General features: G+C 36.4%; 1 protein-coding gene across 1 annotated transcript in view; it reads left to right on the top strand.

Moving 5' to 3' along the window:
• Positions 1–19,120, top strand: part of CPS1 (carbamoyl-phosphate synthase 1) — a 159,645-nt gene that overhangs the window by 11,116 nt on the left and 129,409 nt on the right. The window contains exons 2-4 of the mRNA XM_043992197.1: positions 11,321–11,430; positions 16,228–16,372; positions 17,401–17,490. Coding sequence (XP_043848132.1) covers positions 11,321–11,430; positions 16,228–16,372; positions 17,401–17,490 — 345 coding nt within the window. The remainder of the gene's footprint in view (positions 1–11,320; positions 11,431–16,227; positions 16,373–17,400; positions 17,491–19,120) is intronic.

Raw genomic sequence — 19,120 nt, 5'->3', positions numbered from 1 at the left:
ATCCTAACACCTCACACAGAAAATCATTACTTCTACTCTGTGATCCATGCCATGTGATATTATACCATGTCTTGTAATACTAATAACAACTAGTATTTATATAGGACTTTTCAGGCTTGCAAAGTGCTTTACATCTATTTTATCATTTGATCTCCCAATAACCCTGTGAAGTAGGTGCTATTGTAATCTCCATCTTACAGATGAGAAAACAGGCTGAGAGAGGTTAAATGACTTGCCCAGGGGTCAAGTGTTTGATGCTGGTTTTGGACTTGAGTATTTCTGGCACCAAGTTCAGTACTTAACTACTGAACTACCTCCCTCTATATTGTAGGTGTCTGTATTGGTGTCATCCCTCTCCTAAACTCCTTGAAGTCAGAGGCATTAGCTAAATGTATTAGCTAAAGTGGCACTGTGCTGTCCAGTTAATGTCCACATATTTGTTATACTACTTACCCCACAGGGTTGTTATAAGGCAATTACTTTGTAAACTGCCAAAAAAAAAACCCCAAACTCCCAACAACAACCCTATATCAATGCAAGTTATTATTATTACTAGCTCTCTTGTTTTTATTACCTCAGTGCCTCTGTAAAATGGTTGGACACTTCCAGTTTGTATTCCGGGAGTGGGCCTGTGGGAGTTTTTCTGGGTCTTATTCCTCAGAAAATTTGACCTGGGCCAGTCTGAAATTCTAAGGGGGCTACTGTAAGAAAGCCATTCTAAGACTCTCCAGTTATTTTGCTTATCTCTAAAGGTTCCTCACGGAACTAGCACCATGGATAGCAGAAACGTTATCCAGATTCCTCTGGAGTTGACCCACCTGGGCCCTGAGTGCACTCTGGAATTCCATTTATCTGGGCCAAACCTACATAAATTTCACATTTGCCTGGAGAATTTTGTTTCTTTTCTTTTCTTTTTTACTTTTTTGTTTGTTTGTTTGTTTTCTGGAAAGTTTTGAAGTTTGCAGAATTGCTTCAGTTTTGTGCTTCCTGAAGCAGGAGGGCCAGGGAGACCAAATTGTGGGAAGCCTCTAATAACCTTGACCTTTCATTCTTAGGTACATTGGCTATGGGATGTCAGGCTCTATAATCAACTCGCCTCCCTGTGGGTAGGTTATATGAACTGAAGTTATGATTTAAAGCAGGGAATCCTGCCTGGGGTCCATGAACTTGTTAAAACTATTTTTAAGAGCCATATTTCAATAGAATTAGTTTCCTTTGTAATCCTGTGCATTTTATGTTCTGCATTAAAACATGGTCCTGAGAAGGGGTCTGTAGACCTCATCAAACTTCTGTCAAAGGGGTCCATGGTACAGAGAAATGAAGAACCTCTAATCTATAATAAAACTTAAGGTCAAGTTCTTATAGGCATATTTAAGCAGAATTCGTAATGAAGTTATTTGTTGATATAATTCACTACAATTTAATTATTTTTCCTCATTCATACAGGCTGAAACTCATGTAGGACTCTTTTAAACCAAAATATTTAGTTACTGCCCCCAAAAGAGGAAAGATAAGGATCCCCAATACTTAAAGAAACTAATTTAGACAGAAAAGGAGACTGGTTCAGTTTAGATTGTGTTTTGTATCTGTTAATGATGGGAAATTGTGTAGGGTCTAGGTATGAATTCCAAGTGGAAGAGCAAGATACTAAAAACTTCACATCTCTAAAGCTTCTCTTCAACCCAATTCAATCCATCATCAAGCATGTGTTCCAGGTACTGTGCTAGAGACACAAATCGTCAGAATAATCAATTAATCAATCAGTCAACATTTATTTGGCGCCTACTATATGCCAAGCACTGTGCTAAGTGATGGAGATACAAATCATCACCATAACTGTGGCTAACATTTATATAGCTCTTTAAGGTTTGCAAAGCACTTTGCAAATTTTACCTCATTTTGTCCTCACGACAACCCTGGGAATTAGGTGTTATTATTATCGTCATTTTACTGATGAAGAAACTGAGGCTCAGAGAGTTTAAATATTTTGCTTAGGGTGACAGGGCTTGTAAAGAACCGAGGCTGTATTTGAACTTGGGTCTTCCTGACTCCAGGGCCAGTGCTCTTTCCACTGGGGTATTTCGCTGGAAAATCGAAATGATCTCTGCCCTAGACAATTTGTAGAGTGAGATAGCACTAACAACTCTTTTATTCGATATACTGTTAACATCCAGAATGGCTGAAATCTCATTTTAAAACCTAAATCAAAAACACATTGTATAAAAATAGAATTAAAAAAATTTTATTGCTATCAAGCTCATTCATTAAGTTTAATCAATGATTAAATACATATGCAGCATCGGTCGATATATTTGAATAGTATCCATTAACATAATGCCCTGTTGTTTATTGGGGGAGGTAGAAAAGGACTGATTTCTCATACTTCTTATTTTTTAAATATTATTTTTCTTTCTTTTTTTTGGCTGTAAACATCTCCCTTGTTACAAAATGATCAGGAGGAGGTTCTAATGCTGTGTCTTGATATTGAGTAAAAACTAAAGCAAATGTCTTCTGGCAGTTATTATTTTACAATGTGAAAAATTTGGAATTGATGTATCAACATAATAGGGGAATTGATAGATTGCATTAATGAAAAGGAAGAAACAAATTGACTGCTGACAGAGTATTGCTTGGCATGTATTTTAGATGAAGGATAAAGAAAAAAAAGAATGGGAATGTGTTATATAAAATCTGAACCCAATTATCTCCCCTTTCCCCTAAAGAGAGAGGATTAAAATGTACTGATTACTAGTATTAATAATAGAACTCAATTATTAGTAATAGTCTGGGAACTGCAAAGAAAGAATGAAAAAGAGAAAGAAATTATATAGATCTGCCAGAATCATTTTATTGAATCTTTAGGTAAAGAATGTCTTCATTTTTTGTTTCGAGTGGTAATTCTTGGGATACCTGTTAGATGACACTTGCCAAGTAGCCCCATCTCCAACCCATATTTCATTTTGTGTGCCATGAGGCAGCTATCAGAACTAACCTTTGCTTTGACTAGATGTAGGTAGGGAGAGAAAGCTAATAATAAACCAGCTGACCCATTACAAACAAAGAGATAATGCTTAACAATAAGGAGATAATAGAGCATTTTGACCCAGTGACCCAAATCACACCATTTGAATGAAAAGTTATAAATGACATAAAGCAGCATCAATGTTAGATTGCCAGGGAAATAAGAGCAAGGATATCATTAAATGTTTGTGGTCAGAAGTTGTATGTTGAAGAACTTGAGTTTCTTTACTACTTATGAATGACGCCATACTTCAAGATATGAAACATTTTTTAAAACAAAATAAGATTAAAAATGATTTTCAGGGTAGTATACAACAGCACTTCCACAGGGCCAAGTCCGCCTGCAAACATATTAAATGACTACTATGTGGCAGGTACCACGCACTGAGGGAGATGTAAAGATTGAGATGTGATTCTTGTCCTCACAAAACTTATAGTCTAAGAGAGGAATGGACAAGCTAAAACAAAAAAACAAAACAAAACAACAACCAAACTACCATAATACAAAGTTGTGCATGAAAGTGGATATGATCAAGAAAGTGCTATGATGGGTTCAAAGAAAGGAAATACCCCTACTTGCTCGGGGGAAAAGGACAGACTTTATGGAAGAGGGATGGACATCACAGTTCTGGACCACTATAAAAGAGGACTCTGCTATGAAAGAAGAGACAAGTGGTGCTTATTTAGTAACTCCGTCCTGAGGGGTACTGAAGGAGTTATTTGTTGACTTGAGAGCTATAATAGAGAACTTTACTGTCTTCTAAGGCAGGTATATAGGTTGGGTACTTCTGGTTATTCTCATGGACATGGTTATTCAATGATACTGCTAGAAGGTCTTGGAAAGCATTGTTAAAATCCAACTTTTAAATCCAGATAGCTGCTGGATCTCTCTCTCTCTCTCTCTCTCTCTCTCTCTCTCTCTCTCTCTCTCTCTCTCTCTCTCTCTCTCTCTCTCTCTCTCCCTCCCCCCCCCCCGCAAAGAAGGGCAATTAATACTTATTTTGCTTGCCTTCATGAAAATTTCATCCTTCCAAAAGTAGAAGAAGAACCAATGAGGGGAACTACTATTCTGTTTTGTTTTGTTTTGTTTTTAGTGAGGCAGTTGGGGGTTAAGTGACTTGCCCAGGGTCACAAAGCTAGTAAGTGTTAAGTGTCTGAGGCCAGATTTGAACTCAGGTCCTCCTGACTACAGGGTCAGTGCTCTATCCAATGTGCCATCTAGCTGCCCCTTTTTGTTTTGTGTTGTTTTTTTTAGAACTACTATTCTGGATAATTTTTGTTCTCACCTATAAGGGGAAACTAGATATAGGGGTAGAAACAATGAGGGACTGTGACAGCTTAATCTTAGAATTTATGATAGCAGAAAGGAAAGCTGGGCAGAATCTGACATACAAACTAAGTCTTGGGAAAGAACTTTCAAAATGGTTCACAGGAAAGATATATAGAGAACACAGACTGAAATGCTCTAGGATAAGTGAGCCCAAGAGAGATAGGATAGGAAAAAGTCAAGAATGAAATTGTGATGCCAGGGAAGAAAAAACATTTTCTATCAGGAAGGAAAGGGAAAGTTGTCTAGAGAAACTGATGTGGATGCAAAGGGATCTCAATAAGCAATACAGATTTTAAAAAGACCTGTCCAGAAAATGGAAGCAAGGATAGGTAAGGGGAATGTATACAAAAATATGGCATGGTTCAAAAGAGCAGTAACAGTAGTGCTAATGATGCAAATGAGCTGAAGATAGTGAGGAAAGCTAAGGACTTTTTTTGGTTTCTATATGGAGAAAAAGAGGAGGGTAAAAATAAGGATACAGATCCCTGATTGGGTGGATAGGATGATGGTAGCAGATGACAGATTATGATGTAATTGTTCAATTTGTATTTAGCTTCTGTTTTCACCACCAAGAAAAATTGTGTTTGGATTGGAAAAGGCAAAGAAATAAGAATAATAGAGAGTTGATTCAAGTCACTAGACTCAGATGAACTACATCTTAGTGTACTGGTAGATTTGATTTCTGAGCTGTTGTCAATAATCTTTGAAAGATTGTGGAGAAGATGAAAGTTTGGCATTACTGAAGTATTGAAGAAGGGCAATTGTTCTTCCAGTTTTCATGAGAGAAGAGAAAAGAGCCATCAAACTATAGGTTAATTAACCTAATATCCATTCCTGACCAAAAAACCTTGTACTTATTATGAAGGGGGTGATTATTAAACTTCTGAAATGATGAAGTAATCATAAAACTCTAAGATAATTTCATCAAAAAGAGGTCATGCATGCCATATTAATCTCATTTTTTTGGAAAAGGTTTGTAGGCTCATAGATCATGAGAATGTTTTAGATATAGTTTAACTAGATCTTGGTAAGGAACTGAAAAATGGATAAATCTGAGTTAAACAAAAGAAGTATATTTGGAAAGAGTTGCATGACTGAACCCAAAGAGTAGTCATTAATATCTATTTTGTTGAAGGTTTCTAGTGAAAAGCTGAGCCATCTATGATGGCTATGATGTGTAATATTTTTATTGATGACAGATAAAGGCATATATTGGATACTGCTAGGAAAATAGCTAACACATTTTATGATTGAGACAAAGAATGATTGACTTAATCTAAGAAGTTGAAACTTAATAGAGATAAACTTTCTTCTTATACATGTTAGCTGTGTGACCGTGAGCAAATGACTTAACTTTTTAGTGTCCCTAGACAACTCCCTAAGATAATATGTTGCACAAGAGTAGCAGATATGCATGTGTAGGGCATTTGCACACCAAAAGTGTCCTGTTCTGTTGAAATAATAGTTCCAGACAAAAAAAGCCAAACCAAATAACATCTTACAGTTAAATTTAGTTAGTCAGCTTCACAAGTGTAAGATTGGAGAGAAATATGTAACAGTTCATATGAAAAAAAAAAAGATATGGGGTTTTAGTGACCCGAAAAGTCAGTATAAATCAACAATATGACACTGTAACTAATAAAAGGTAATGTGAGCTTAAGCTACACTAAACACAATGTGGGATTTGTTATTGTTGTTTGTTCTTTTACCACTAAGGAAGTCATAATTCTTCTTTATTCTGCCCTGATCACACGGCATTTGGAGTATTGTATTCAGTTCTGGACACCACATTTCCAGAAATACATTAATAATGAAGACAACCAGGATGTGAGGGACCTTAAGATATAGCCACATGAGGACTGTTTGAAGGGAGCAGATATTTTAGTCCTGTGGGTGGTGGGGGGGAGGATTTTAGCTTTCTCCTAGTATTTGATGGATTGTTATGTGGAAGAGGGGATCAATTTGTTCCTCCTGGTTTTAGAGGGCAAAAGTAGGAACTGTGCATAGGAGTAACAGACATTTAAACTTCATATAAGGAAAAAATTCCTAACAATTAGAAATATCCCCAAATGGTATGAATTCCTTTCAAATGGGAGATTTCAAGAAATGACTAGATGTTGTAGAGATTCTTCCTGTTCATGAATGGATTGGACTTCTAAGACCCTTTCCAACTCAGAGACTCTGGGATCCTGTAATTAAGGGTGGGGATTCATAATAATGATGCTTACAGTCAGTTACCACGATGCTGGTACATAATTCCTGTCATAGTTGGCCTTTAGGATCACAAAGTCAGAATAGAAAGGAACCTTAGAGGTCATATAGTCCAACTACCTCAGTTTACAGATGAGAAGATTTAGGTCAGAAAACGGAAGTGGAGTGACTTGCCTATAGTCATTCCGAGAGTAGTAAATGGCACAATTGGGATATTTGAATGAAGGTCCTTTCTATTCTAACACGGTATTATTAGTTTACTTGGTTTTTGTTTGTTTTCTTGTTTTGATAAAAGCTTTTTATTAAGAATTAGGGGGAAGCTAGGTGGCTCAGTGGATAAAGCACTGGCCCTGGATTCAGGAGGACCTGAGTTCAAATCTGGCCTCAGAAACTTGACACTTATTAGCTGTGTGACCCTGGGCAAGTCATTTAACCCTCGTTGTTCCTCAAACAAACAAACAAACAAACAAACAAACGAATGAATGAATGAATTAATAAAAGAATTAGAAAAAAGGTCCCCAAAAGAAAAAAAATGATGACAGATGAAGTATTAAAAAATTGCCTTTTGAGCTGGGGGAAAACAATGGCTCACTAGATGCTTGCTAACATTATATTTGGAGGTGTTAATAGATAGAAGATGGGCAACAAACGACTCTATATAAAAAAAGGCAAAACAAAATAGATATTTCTAAAACTAAGCAGGATGATTTAAATTGAATATAGAGAAAAAGTTCCTATTCACCTGCAAGAAATGATACAATTTTCTAAGAAGCAGTGGCAAGAGCCAACCTTACAAATTTGAGGTGTTTCTGATTCCCTCAAATTTCAGCATATCTAGAATTTATTCATTTATAGTACTTAAGTACTAACTTTTAAAGACCTTTGGATTCCATTAAAGATCTTAGTTCTTAAATTTATTTTGTTGTCTTTCTCATGAGCTTTAACTTACCTATTCAGTGTACCAATGAAGTATGTGCCCTTCTATCCATAGTGATTTCCTTTATAGCAGTGAACACTTGGAAAATAACAAAGCCATGATCTAGTTTCTGTGTTGAAGACTTTTTTTGGTATTAGAACAGATTATTACCAAGGCTGGGAAAGTGTCTTATGATGATAACAAGGTGATTAGGGTGGGGAATGAAATGGTACTTTGGGACCGTTAGCTAGAAGAGGGGATTCCATATAATGGTTCATTGTACAGAGTTCCTCCATCAATCCTTAGACAACCCAATTGACACTCATCATTTCAAAGCCATTGGAGGCCAATGCATTTAAGAGGAATGTAAAGAATAGTACAGGCAATAAACAGAAAGCTTGTAAAAATATAATGTGTAGTAGGGAGGAGGATTGGGAAATCTATAAAAACTACCAGAAACGAGCAAAAATATAATTAGTGGAGCCAAAAGACATATTGAACACAATCTCCAAGACTATTTCAGGCAATAGTAAATGTCTCCTCAAATATATCTTCAGTAGATGGAAAGTAAAGTAAGAAACCAGTCCACTAGAGAGAGGGCTAACAAAAATCAGCTTCATTCAACACATAATTTTCATCTTCTTTACAAGATTAGATGGTGCTTAAAATAAGGATATTCAATTCTGAATTTTTTATATTGGGGGTACAGAAGAGAAGGGAAAAAGATGAATTATAAATTAAAATAGTACATGAGGCAGATGGTACTCAGTATAAGCTGGGAAAACTGGCATAAGAAAACCAACCACACCAGCTTTCTTGTATTTTCCTTTCCCAGATCTTATCCATTAAACAGCTCTTCTCAGTTTCTACCACAGTTAGTTTTTCTTTAATGTTTGTTTTATTTTGTTTTTTAGTGAGGCAATTGGGGTTAAGTGACTTGCCCAGGGTCACACAGCTAGTAAGTGTCAAGTGTTTGAGGCCAGATTTGAACTCAGGTACTCCTGAATCCAGGGCCGGTGCTTTAACCACTGCGCCACCTAGCTGCCCCTTCTTTAATGTTTAAGAAATATTTTCTTTGCTTCTGTTTTCCAAAAAGAATAGAATACCATAGAGGAAAGAGTGCTGGATTTGGAGGTAGGGGGAACCTGGGTTCCAATCCTCACTGACACTTGTGACAGTTTCTATGAGGCCATTTTCTTATCTGTAAAAGGGGGATAAAACCCAATAATATGTATCCTGTCAGTGTTTATTGAGACTCAAATGATATAATGTTTGTAAAACAGTGCTGAAAAGCCAATTATCATATTTACAAGGAAGTAATGTTATGGCATCTTAATCTTCAAGTCCACAAGCATTTATCAAGCACTGACATGTGTATGTGTGTGATACTGTTCACCCTATAAATGGGATGAGCTTTGGATCCAAATTAACTTTGTCATTGCTCCATAAAACCAGCAGTCACTGTTTTGAATTAGAAAAGGGAAAGGCTATGTTTAAATACAAGAAAGGGCAAGTACATCATAATTTTGGAAGAAGCAACCAAGAAAAGATGGTTTCCTTATTGAAAGGGGTTTAGTAGGTAGCCATTAATTAATTAGTGAATCTTTCCTCTGTGTCTCAATTTATGTACAAGTAACCAATTGATGGTTTTTTTTTTCCTTTTGAATCAACTAACATCACTCTGGGACACAGTAGAAGATAAAGGGCCAATTTAAGATTTTTGAATACTTGTCACAAGGCTGCAGATAGATGAAATTTCACCTCAGAGATAAAAATGCTAAAACAAACAAAATGCCAAGTTCTCACAGCTAATTCTCTGTGCCAGAGAATGCAAAACACTCCACTAAAAGACAGGAACTTGCAGCTCTTTTGTTAAGCATCAATATGATGTAGTAAATGGGAAGAGCACTGGCTGAATCAGACTCCCAGCTCTGTGGGTATTAACCTGACAGATTATTCAGCCTCTCGGTTCTTCACTTTGTTCATTAGGGAAATGAGCGGGGTTGGATAAGATGATCTCTCATGTCCCTTCCAGCTCTAATGCTATGATAGTATCATTTGACAAAGAAGTAACTCTATCAGGTGGCTATTTTTTCTTTATTATGACCTTACAGAAGGATCTTAACTTTTCTAATTCGTTTTCTAGGAGAAAAGTAAGATGGTTCTGTGTGTGTGTGTGTGTGTGTGTGTGTGTATACCACATACAAATTTGAGAAAATAAGATGTGAGTTTAATAGCCAGAGTTCTAAGTCAGAAGTCTGGTACAGGAACAAATTCATTCAAGGAGGTGGGTGTTCCTTGGACCTAGTCTGGTGTAAATGTTCCAGGAAAAGGGGTGGTTTCTCCTGGAAAGAGTCTGACCTGAACCTCTGCAGGCTCACTGATGCTTACCTATGATGCTCCAACTCCCAGGATGTGAGCATGGGAAGTGGTGATGAGGGAAAAGGACCCAGGAGAGGGGAAGAATGGATGGGACTTCAGGGATGCTAGCTTGGGATAGGAGAGGGAAAGCATTGATTGTGTTGTATGATGTGGCACTGGCAGAGGAATGAAAAGTTTACAGATAATAGGCCATTGTGCAGAGGACATACAGTCCCAGAATATTGCCTGGGATGTGTGGACTCTGTATATTTTGACATAACTGTCCAAATCTTCCCACCCTCTGAAGTTCACAAAGTCCTCCTGTAATCTAGGGATGAGAGAGGAGACTGAGGCTTCTTTTCTTTTGGTGAGGCAATTGGGGTTAAGTGACTTGCCCAGGGTCACACAGCTAGGAAGTGTCAAATGTTTGAGGCTAGATTTGAATTCAGGTCCTCCTGACTCCAGGGCCAGTGCTCTATCCACTGCACCACCTAGCTACTCACTGAGGCTTATTTTCTCCCTGACTCCTCTCACTTACCACCGCCTTCCCACAAGGAATTCTTAGGGGCTTAACTAAAACCAGGCTTTCCAGCCATGCTACTGGAATAATGCTGGGTTTAGCACTGGCTTCTGTTTTTATAGAAATTTAATGGTAAACATGAGCTTAATACATTTGATTACTTGATTAATTCAAAGGAGAGGTTCCCACCTGATAAAGGCATCATGACTAGAGTATCTTGTTAATCACTTTAAGCTAGAGGGTAGGTGACTGACTTAATAGATCCCATACTTTCCATAATGCTGAGGATTTCTTTCCAGTTCTAGGCTAAAGTGGGATGTGAGCACAGTTCTACATATTTCACTACTTTTAAAGAAGTTGTCCGTGCTATTAATGTGCTATTAGCTTTCATTTCCAAACATTTTAATCCATCACAGTACCTATTTTACAGTCTCATGTGTCAAAGGCACTCAATAAATACTCAACTTGAGAAACTTTAAAAAACCCAGTAGTGTTTGTCTTTTGGCTTTGTGGTCCTTTTCCTTGTGAGGGTCCATAGTAGCAGAGAAGCTGTATGGGCCATTCTCTAGAATTTTTTTTAATGAACCTATAAATGAATAGTTCCTAAACTTATGCTGGAAGAAAGTAAGAAATAGTGAGAATAATAACTAATATCACTTAATTCAAGCATTTCAGACTTGTCAATATCCATTATGAACAGGCCTCGTACAGATGATTCATCAATATTCTATACTATTCCTTTCCAAAGGGAAACAAAACTGAATGCATGTCTATGAGAAAAAGTCATTCATTTAAGAAGAAAAAGAACAAGCAGGAGAACATCCCTAGATGTGAATGATTGGGTGACCATACATTGAGCAGTGCCATATTATTTGATTTTTCAGCATGTTCTGTCTTCTAACTGCCTGCCATTGCTAATATTTTTTTATGTTGCCAAGACTCACGTGGCTTGTTTTTCTAGGCTCAGACAGCACACATTGTGCTAGAAGATGGAACCAAGATGAAAGGGTACTCCTTTGGCCATCCATCATCTATTGCTGGTGAAGTTGTTTTCAACACTGGCCTGGGGGGGTGAGTAATGCTTAAGTCCTGTTCTCCTTCCACTGATAGTCAAGGGCACTGGGTTTATCTTAGATAGAATGTGAGGGAAGATTATCCACTAACTTAGGACATGGGTGCATTTGGTTTTGCCGTGGTACCAAATATCAGGCATAAATCATTAGTAAAGAGACTGCTGAGACATAGCAATGGTAATTTCTTATATGGTTTTATACTGCCTTGTAGCTTCTCCAAAGGGTAAAAACTCTGACAATCTAGGCTGGAAAAACAGAGCATTTGTCTCTCTGTTAGATCACCCACTCCTAATTATGTGTGAATTTGATTAGAGTAGAGAATAATAGAATGAGAAAGGACATCAGAATACCCATCTCCCTCCTGGTTCCCAAGAGAACACTTTTGCTAGTGCAATGATAGCCTCTAGAGGAGGAAGGAACTTTGAGTCATCTTGTCCAGGTGTCTGATTTTGCAGATGAAGAAACTAAGACCCAAAGAACTAAAGAGATCTTTCACAAGGTCATGTAAGTAATGAGTATCAGAACCAAAGTTTAGAAAATGACCTCTGACTCCAAATGTAGTCTTCTTTACACTATAGTTTGTAGCTGCTTTATTTACGAAGGGGATTAATAAAACCTCACTCTATTGGGACAATCCCAAAGACTGAAGAAATAATTGATTTCCTGGTTATTTCTTCCAAACTTGTAATTAAATAGGAAAGATGAAATTACACAGAGAATAGCATTTCCTATTATTAGTTGTCATTGAAGAGGAAATGTCTAACGTGGATGCCTTTTAAAAGGCACAATATTGATTTAAATGAAAAAAAAATCACCTTAATATATTTGCTATCAAGGTTTGTGTTTTTGAAAGTGGGTTTTAGATCTCAATATTTATAAAACCTGCTCAACATTTGAGGTATTATCAGAAATATAATAGTCTAAGACAGATGCGAGAGAAACCACACAGCCACCTGGTGTGTCTAGGAGTCAGGAGTTCTGGGTTCTTGTCCTAGTTCTCCCACAAACTATTTGTGTGACTTACAGTGAGTCCCTTTGCTTGTGTAGTCTTCATTTTCCTCATCTGTAAAATGAAAGGGCTGGGTTAGGTTGGGGGGAGGTGTTAATATCATGGAGGCCTTTGTCAGACTAAAACCTATGGACTCCTTGGAATAATGCCTTTAAATGCATAAAATAAATTTTATAGTATTATAAACTAAACTAATTATATTGAAATACAGTTATCAAAATAGTAAAGGAAAACAATTCAGGGACCTTAGATTATGAATTTCTAGAATAGATGACTCTGGAATCCTATGATTATATAATTCTATTACTACTTTTTAAAAATCTGTCTAGAACAATGATTTCTAAAGGGTTTTTCATAAGAAAAGGGAGGGTCACCTTTTCTGTAAAAATACTTGATAAGTGTTTTAGGGAGCTTCTAGTTAAGCCCAGAAAGGCAAAGAGGTCCTGAGTTAACTGATGTGCAGGGTTTTGGCTAAGATTCCATTATTTTATTAACACACACTCTCCCCTAAACTTTTAGCTGCCTATGTGAAATAAAGAGCACTAGATGGGTTTTTAAATAGTTCCACTGGTGAGAATGTTAAATTACAGTGTATGAAATCTGTTTGCAAAGTTTTGCTTCACAAGGCAATTATTTAAGCTTTTCGACAGCACTAATTACTAGCTGTGTTAATATACCTGCCAACAAACAACTGTTTAATATAGATCAGAATGATGGAGGGCACTAGAGTTTTCTTCCCTGTGATAGATTATAGGTAATAAATCTTGTCACATCACAAAAGTCAAACAGGACCTGATGGATTAATTTCCCTTCAACACAGCAGTTCCCTAGCACAAGCTATATTTATTCATTTACGGATGAGAGTTAAGAGTTTGTTTAGAAGGAATGGCTAGTTCTGTTAAGGAGAGCTGGAGGAGAAAGGGATAGGGAGTAAGATTTATTTGTTAAAGACACATCTCCTTTTGATGTTGAAGTCTAGAGGAGTTTTAAAAATTGGTCCAAAGATCTCATCTTCCGCTGAAAGGACTGCATTGAATGGCATTCAGATAGGTTCTTATAATTATTGATTTAGAGCCAGAAGGGACTTTAGAGATTATCCATTCCACTCTCTTATTTTATAGATGAGGTTACTGAAACCCATAAAAGTTAAGTGACTTGCCCAAAATCATACAACTATTTAATGGTAGATCTGAGACTAGAAACCAGCTAAGGGCATTATTGGGTCTTTCATCTTTAGGTAATAAATGTGTATTTTAAATAAGAGGAGTTGTCGGAGAGATCTATGAAGCTTGTGGAACTCAATGCATTTCTTGCTTTTTAGTTTTTAGGATGAGATCAAGGAGGAGAAGAGCACACATGAGAGAACAATAAATTCAGTTTTTTTCCCCACCGTAGCACCATATATAAAACAAAAATTGAGTCTGATACTAGGAAGATCTAGTGAGGAGAGAGTTAGGTACTCTTGTTTTTTGTTTGTTTGTTTGTTTGTTTTTCCCCAGGGCAATGAGGGTTAAGTGACTTGCCCAGGGTCACACAGCTAGTACATGTCAAGTGCTGAAGCTAGATTTGAACTCAGGTCCTCCTGAATCCAGGGCCGGTGCTTTATCTACTGCGCCACCTAGCTTCCTCCAAGAGTTAGGCACTCTTACTTAAGCATCATCCTTTTATTGTATCAGCCCTGGACAATCCATAACCAGAGTTGTATTTCTATGTGATCCTCGGTAAACCATGTAACATTTCTGGTTCTCAGTTTCTTCATCTGTAAAATGAGGTGATTGGAATAGGTGCCATTGAAAGGATATGCTGGCTCTTCAACTCTGTAATTTGGTATCCTTGAACATGAGAATTATCTGGAGGTATATGACAAATGAATTGATGAAGAAACCTTAAGAGGAACCCTGGAAGGCCATCAGTCTAGGGCAACTGATCTTAGGGAAAAACTACAAAAATTAGAAATCTGGGGCAAATCAGAGTTGAAGAATTAAGTACTATATTGACCAAAATACTTCTAGGAGGGATCCTTTCCGAAAGAGTTTGAGAAATTTGTGAATGACTTTGAGAATGAACTTTATTTTCTGATTTCTTGGTTGTTGGCTATCATCCTCAGAACAAATTTCACTTTATATCAGTTAAAGAGGCAGGGGGGGATTCATTGTAAAGTATGTTGGATAAAGAAACAGAGATCCAAGGTTCCAATCCAAGCTCTGCCACTCACACCACTATGAAGTCAGGCAGATCATTTTACATGTCTGGCCTTCAGTCTCTTCATCTCTAGGAGCTGATGACCTAATGACCTAATAACTCTAATGACCTCTTGATTTACCTTTTTAAATAGAGACTAGAACTGAGATTTTATTGGTACAAGGATGTCCTGGGTTAAGGAAACTCCCTCTATGAATTCAGGCTGGCACATTCTCTGCAATTTATAGTCTTGGAGAATAAGTAGCATAGTTGAAAGAAGTTGTTACTTGCCTAAGAATACATAGCCAGTATGTGTCATAGATAGGAATTGAACCCAGGTCTTCCTGACTCTGAGGCTAGCTCTCCATCAACGACTACGTCGTACATATTGCCTCTTGTGCAGCCCATGAATGTGTACATTTACCAGACCTTATCCAGCCATAGCATTTGCTTGTCTCAGAGATTAAGCCATCCATGTCTAAATTTCATGGCCAATATGGTAAAATTGCAAATGCATCATTAAATTAGTTATGGTTCCTTTGGCTAATCGCCTTTGTATAGAAAATGAAAACTATATTAATGAAACAGATCATGTATGTGGGGGATAAAATTTAATATTGATATTGCATGTATACATACATAGGTGTGTATATATGCATGTAATTTTATACACATGTATACATATTTTGGGTGTTTCAAGAAAATTAAAAATGGATACTATAGAATCAACTTCCATTGCTTATATCTACGTATTATTTTGATAGCATCATTCATATTCAAGAAAAGGAAAAGGTATAAAAATCAACAATGTTTCTATAACTTATATACTAGTTTCTAAAACTAAAAGAAACCTTTCCAATTTTTTGACAAATAATATTTTGATAAGAATATCAATTTACAACAGAAACATCAATTTGTTACTTGTTTATATCTGGGAGGCTGTTCAAAATTCAGGTCTTTTTCATTTTCTAAGCAAAACAGATAAATAAAGTAGAAAGAAGGGTTTTTTTTTATTTAAAAGGGCACGTGCATACGAAAATCTTTTAAAATCTTTATTATTTTTTGTTTTATTGATGGTTTATATTTACAAAGTAATATTTCCAAAATATTTTCACTTATATTACCTTGTTCTTAGTCTATTTAGAGATAACAGCCATGTTAGGCAAACAGGACAAGAATCATGTATCTTATTTTTCAGTTAAGAAAGTGAGGCTCAGAGGGGTTAACTAGTAGGTGGGATAGCAAAGACTAGAAATTGCCTCTTCTGTCCTATACTCATTGCTCTTTCTATTATAGAACTATGTTTTTAGGTTTAGTTCAAGAAATGTTTTATGCATTGTCATACATCAATACAAAAAAAGACTAGGTTACAGAAAGGTTCTGGGAAGGTATCCTTATATCAATGGGCCGATTTTTCCTAAGTTTGTAATTCTATGAGTAAATTTCTATGGCAATCCAAAATCTACTTAAGATTACTCAAACAAGGACCTGGACTTTAAAATGTCCATCATTATACATTTCACCCATTTGCAATAATTTGAGTGATTCAAAACTGTTGTAATATAATCTTCTTTCTGTCTATAACATCTTGATTTATTTACCTAGGTACCCTGAAGCTATTACAGACCCTGCTTACCAAGGACAGATTCTTACAATGGCCAATCCAATAGTGGGAAATGGTGGTGCTCCAGATACTGCTGCACTGGATGAAATGGGACTGAGAAAATATATAGAGTCTGATGGCATTAAGGTAATGGTTGGGAATTTGACAGAAAGATTCTCAGGCAAAGTGAAGCATGAGTTGAGTAATTTTCTCAACTCAGCTAATCTGAGTAATTTGAGGGTTCAAATTTGTTTTTTTACAAATAGAAAACAAATTATTTTCCTACGTGAGAATTTAGAACTCAATTATTCAGAATAGTTGTCTACATTGCCTAAATTCATTGTTTTTCACTTTGAGTATGTAGAACTTATTTAGATTGTGATCTTCAAAAAAAATTCCCTGACATAGATTTTTAGTAATGTAGCCTAAAATTTATAACTTGTGCTAGACTCAATCCTATTCATTCTAACAATTCAGAGAACATTTGTTTAAACACCTACTCTCTGTAGAAAACTGTGCTAGGTGCTGGAGGAAAACACCTGTGGGATCAAGTGAAAGCCAGTGGTCAGCATCCAAGGGATGGATGGATAGGCATTCAGACAATAGCAAAGCCAGAGGTCTGGGCAAATTTGAATCAGAGTCCAGCGAATACTAGTAACATAGTTAGGAGATTAGAATTTAAGGACAGAAGTATGGTTACCAGAGGATGAGGATTATGGGACACCAGAATAGAAAGCCAGTTCCTGGAATTTCTGAGGAGAAACCAGAGCTGTTAGGAACTTAGTAATGAACATACTTGTTATTTGCTTTACTGCTAAAGTTTTCTATGTCCACTAATGCTTTATAAGCAGTAATGCCACTGGAAGACACAATTGCATCATTGTTATTAATTTTCTTATTGTTAGAGGGATATATATATATATATATATATATATATATATATATGATTTTTAAAATTAAAGCAAAATAATTACTACAACATAGTTATTTCAACAGAATGCTGCTGAATATATGTCTTCCCTGAAGCTCAAAGCATTTTCTATTATGCGTATTTAATTTGTGTTTGGATTCATAGCAGTTGAAGTCATAAAGCCATTCCTATGGAAACTGACTTATGTGATGGAAACTCACAACTTCATCAACTGATTCAAACAATCTTACTTTTCTCTTTGCAGGTGGCCGGACTGCTGGTGCTGAATTATAGTGATGAATACAATCATTGGCTGGCTACTAAGAGTCTAGGCCAGTGGCTACAAGAAGAAAAGGTGAGAAATTTGATATGGAACCCTCCATTGGTTCAAGACCAATGACTGGTTAGTGTTCACAGTGGAAGACAGAGAAAGTATACACTGATTCAGAACAGCCAAGCCCTTGAGTCAAATGCTTCATTTTCAATTATTACAGTTTACCCACTGGGACTGTACTTAAAGACTTCTCAGATAGATAGCACCTGCATTCCCCTGGCATAACCTTTAAGGACCTAAAGTAATTTCCATGTAATGAAACATCAGGGTAGAACTTTAGTAGAAGATTATATATGCACATATTATATACACATATGTATATGCACACATATTGCTCATTATATTTTTATGGCATACACAATATACACTTCCTATACATATTTGTATGTATGTACATATAAACATGCACACACGTGTATTTATTTTATTTGTGTATGTAGCTGGAATATATGTGGAATTATTAGGTATATATGTATCTTTATACACATATACCTAATAATTCTATTAGCATAGTGACCAGCTACTTCATACTTTTGGCAATTTCTTTCTCTATATTCCATAAAGAAAATTCGTTTTATAACTATGTCTATACCTCAGAACTGACAGTTTTTATTCCTATTGAGAACAATTGTAAACCGAAATGTCACAAGACAGTTGGCAAATAAAACACTATTTCCCCCACTTCACTCAACATTGTTATAATAATAAGTGAATGCAAATCTCTTTGATTATTGTGCTGTGGACTTTATGAGGGGGCAGCTGTATGATTGTTAAAGTAGACTTGGAATCAGAAACACTTACCTGAGTCTCCAATCTTACCTTACTTATTAGCTATGTGACCCTGGACAAGTGCCTTGTTCTTTCTCAGCCTTGATTACTTCATCTATAGAATAGGGATAGTGGTAGCATGTAAGTCACGGGGTCATTTGAAGATCAAATGAGATAATATTTCAAAAGCACTTTACAAACCTCAGAACCCTATATAAATGTTAAATATTAGTTGTTATTCTGTTGGTCTCTGCTCTTCTACCATCATTCAATCCTGTGCAAGATACAAAAAGAAATGTTGGTGCAATGAATTATAGAATAGATGATAAAGCATTTATTAAAAATTGATGGCCAGGTATGTGACCCCGGACAAGCGCCTTGTCCTTTATTGTGTTAAGTACCTGGGATACAAATACAAGTGAGTAAGAAAAATGCTGCCTTCAAGGAGCTTACATTCTAATGGGGAAAGATAACCCCTAGAGGGGAACTAGAAAGGGGGCAGGTTGTCCATGTGGCATGATTTGTAAATGGTCAGGAAATGATGTAGAGGCCTAATTCTGGGCAAGATGAAATGAAAACTCACCCATCAGAACCCAGTATCCCAGGAGCGAAGTGCAACATTCCAGTGGGAGGGGGATTAGGACAATGAGAAGGATGAGGCTGATGACAGAAGTACATATGGCATGGTTTGGAAATGTCCCATTTAACAGAAGTTCCCAGGGCTTGGGGTTCAAAGTCTAAACTTTTGTATTACATAAACTTACACATAAAATACTTGAGTTCTCATATTTCAAGTATGAATTTTAAACAAATCATTTAAATTGTATTATAATTTAGTTAAGTTTTTTGGTGTTTTGTTTTTGTTTTGTTTTTTGTTTGTTTT

Source organism: Dromiciops gliroides, chromosome 3 (genome assembly GCF_019393635.1).
Source record: "Dromiciops gliroides isolate mDroGli1 chromosome 3, mDroGli1.pri, whole genome shotgun sequence".
NCBI lineage: Eukaryota > Metazoa > Chordata > Mammalia > Microbiotheria > Microbiotheriidae > Dromiciops > Dromiciops gliroides.
This window is presented reverse-complemented; position numbering and strand designations above follow the sequence as displayed.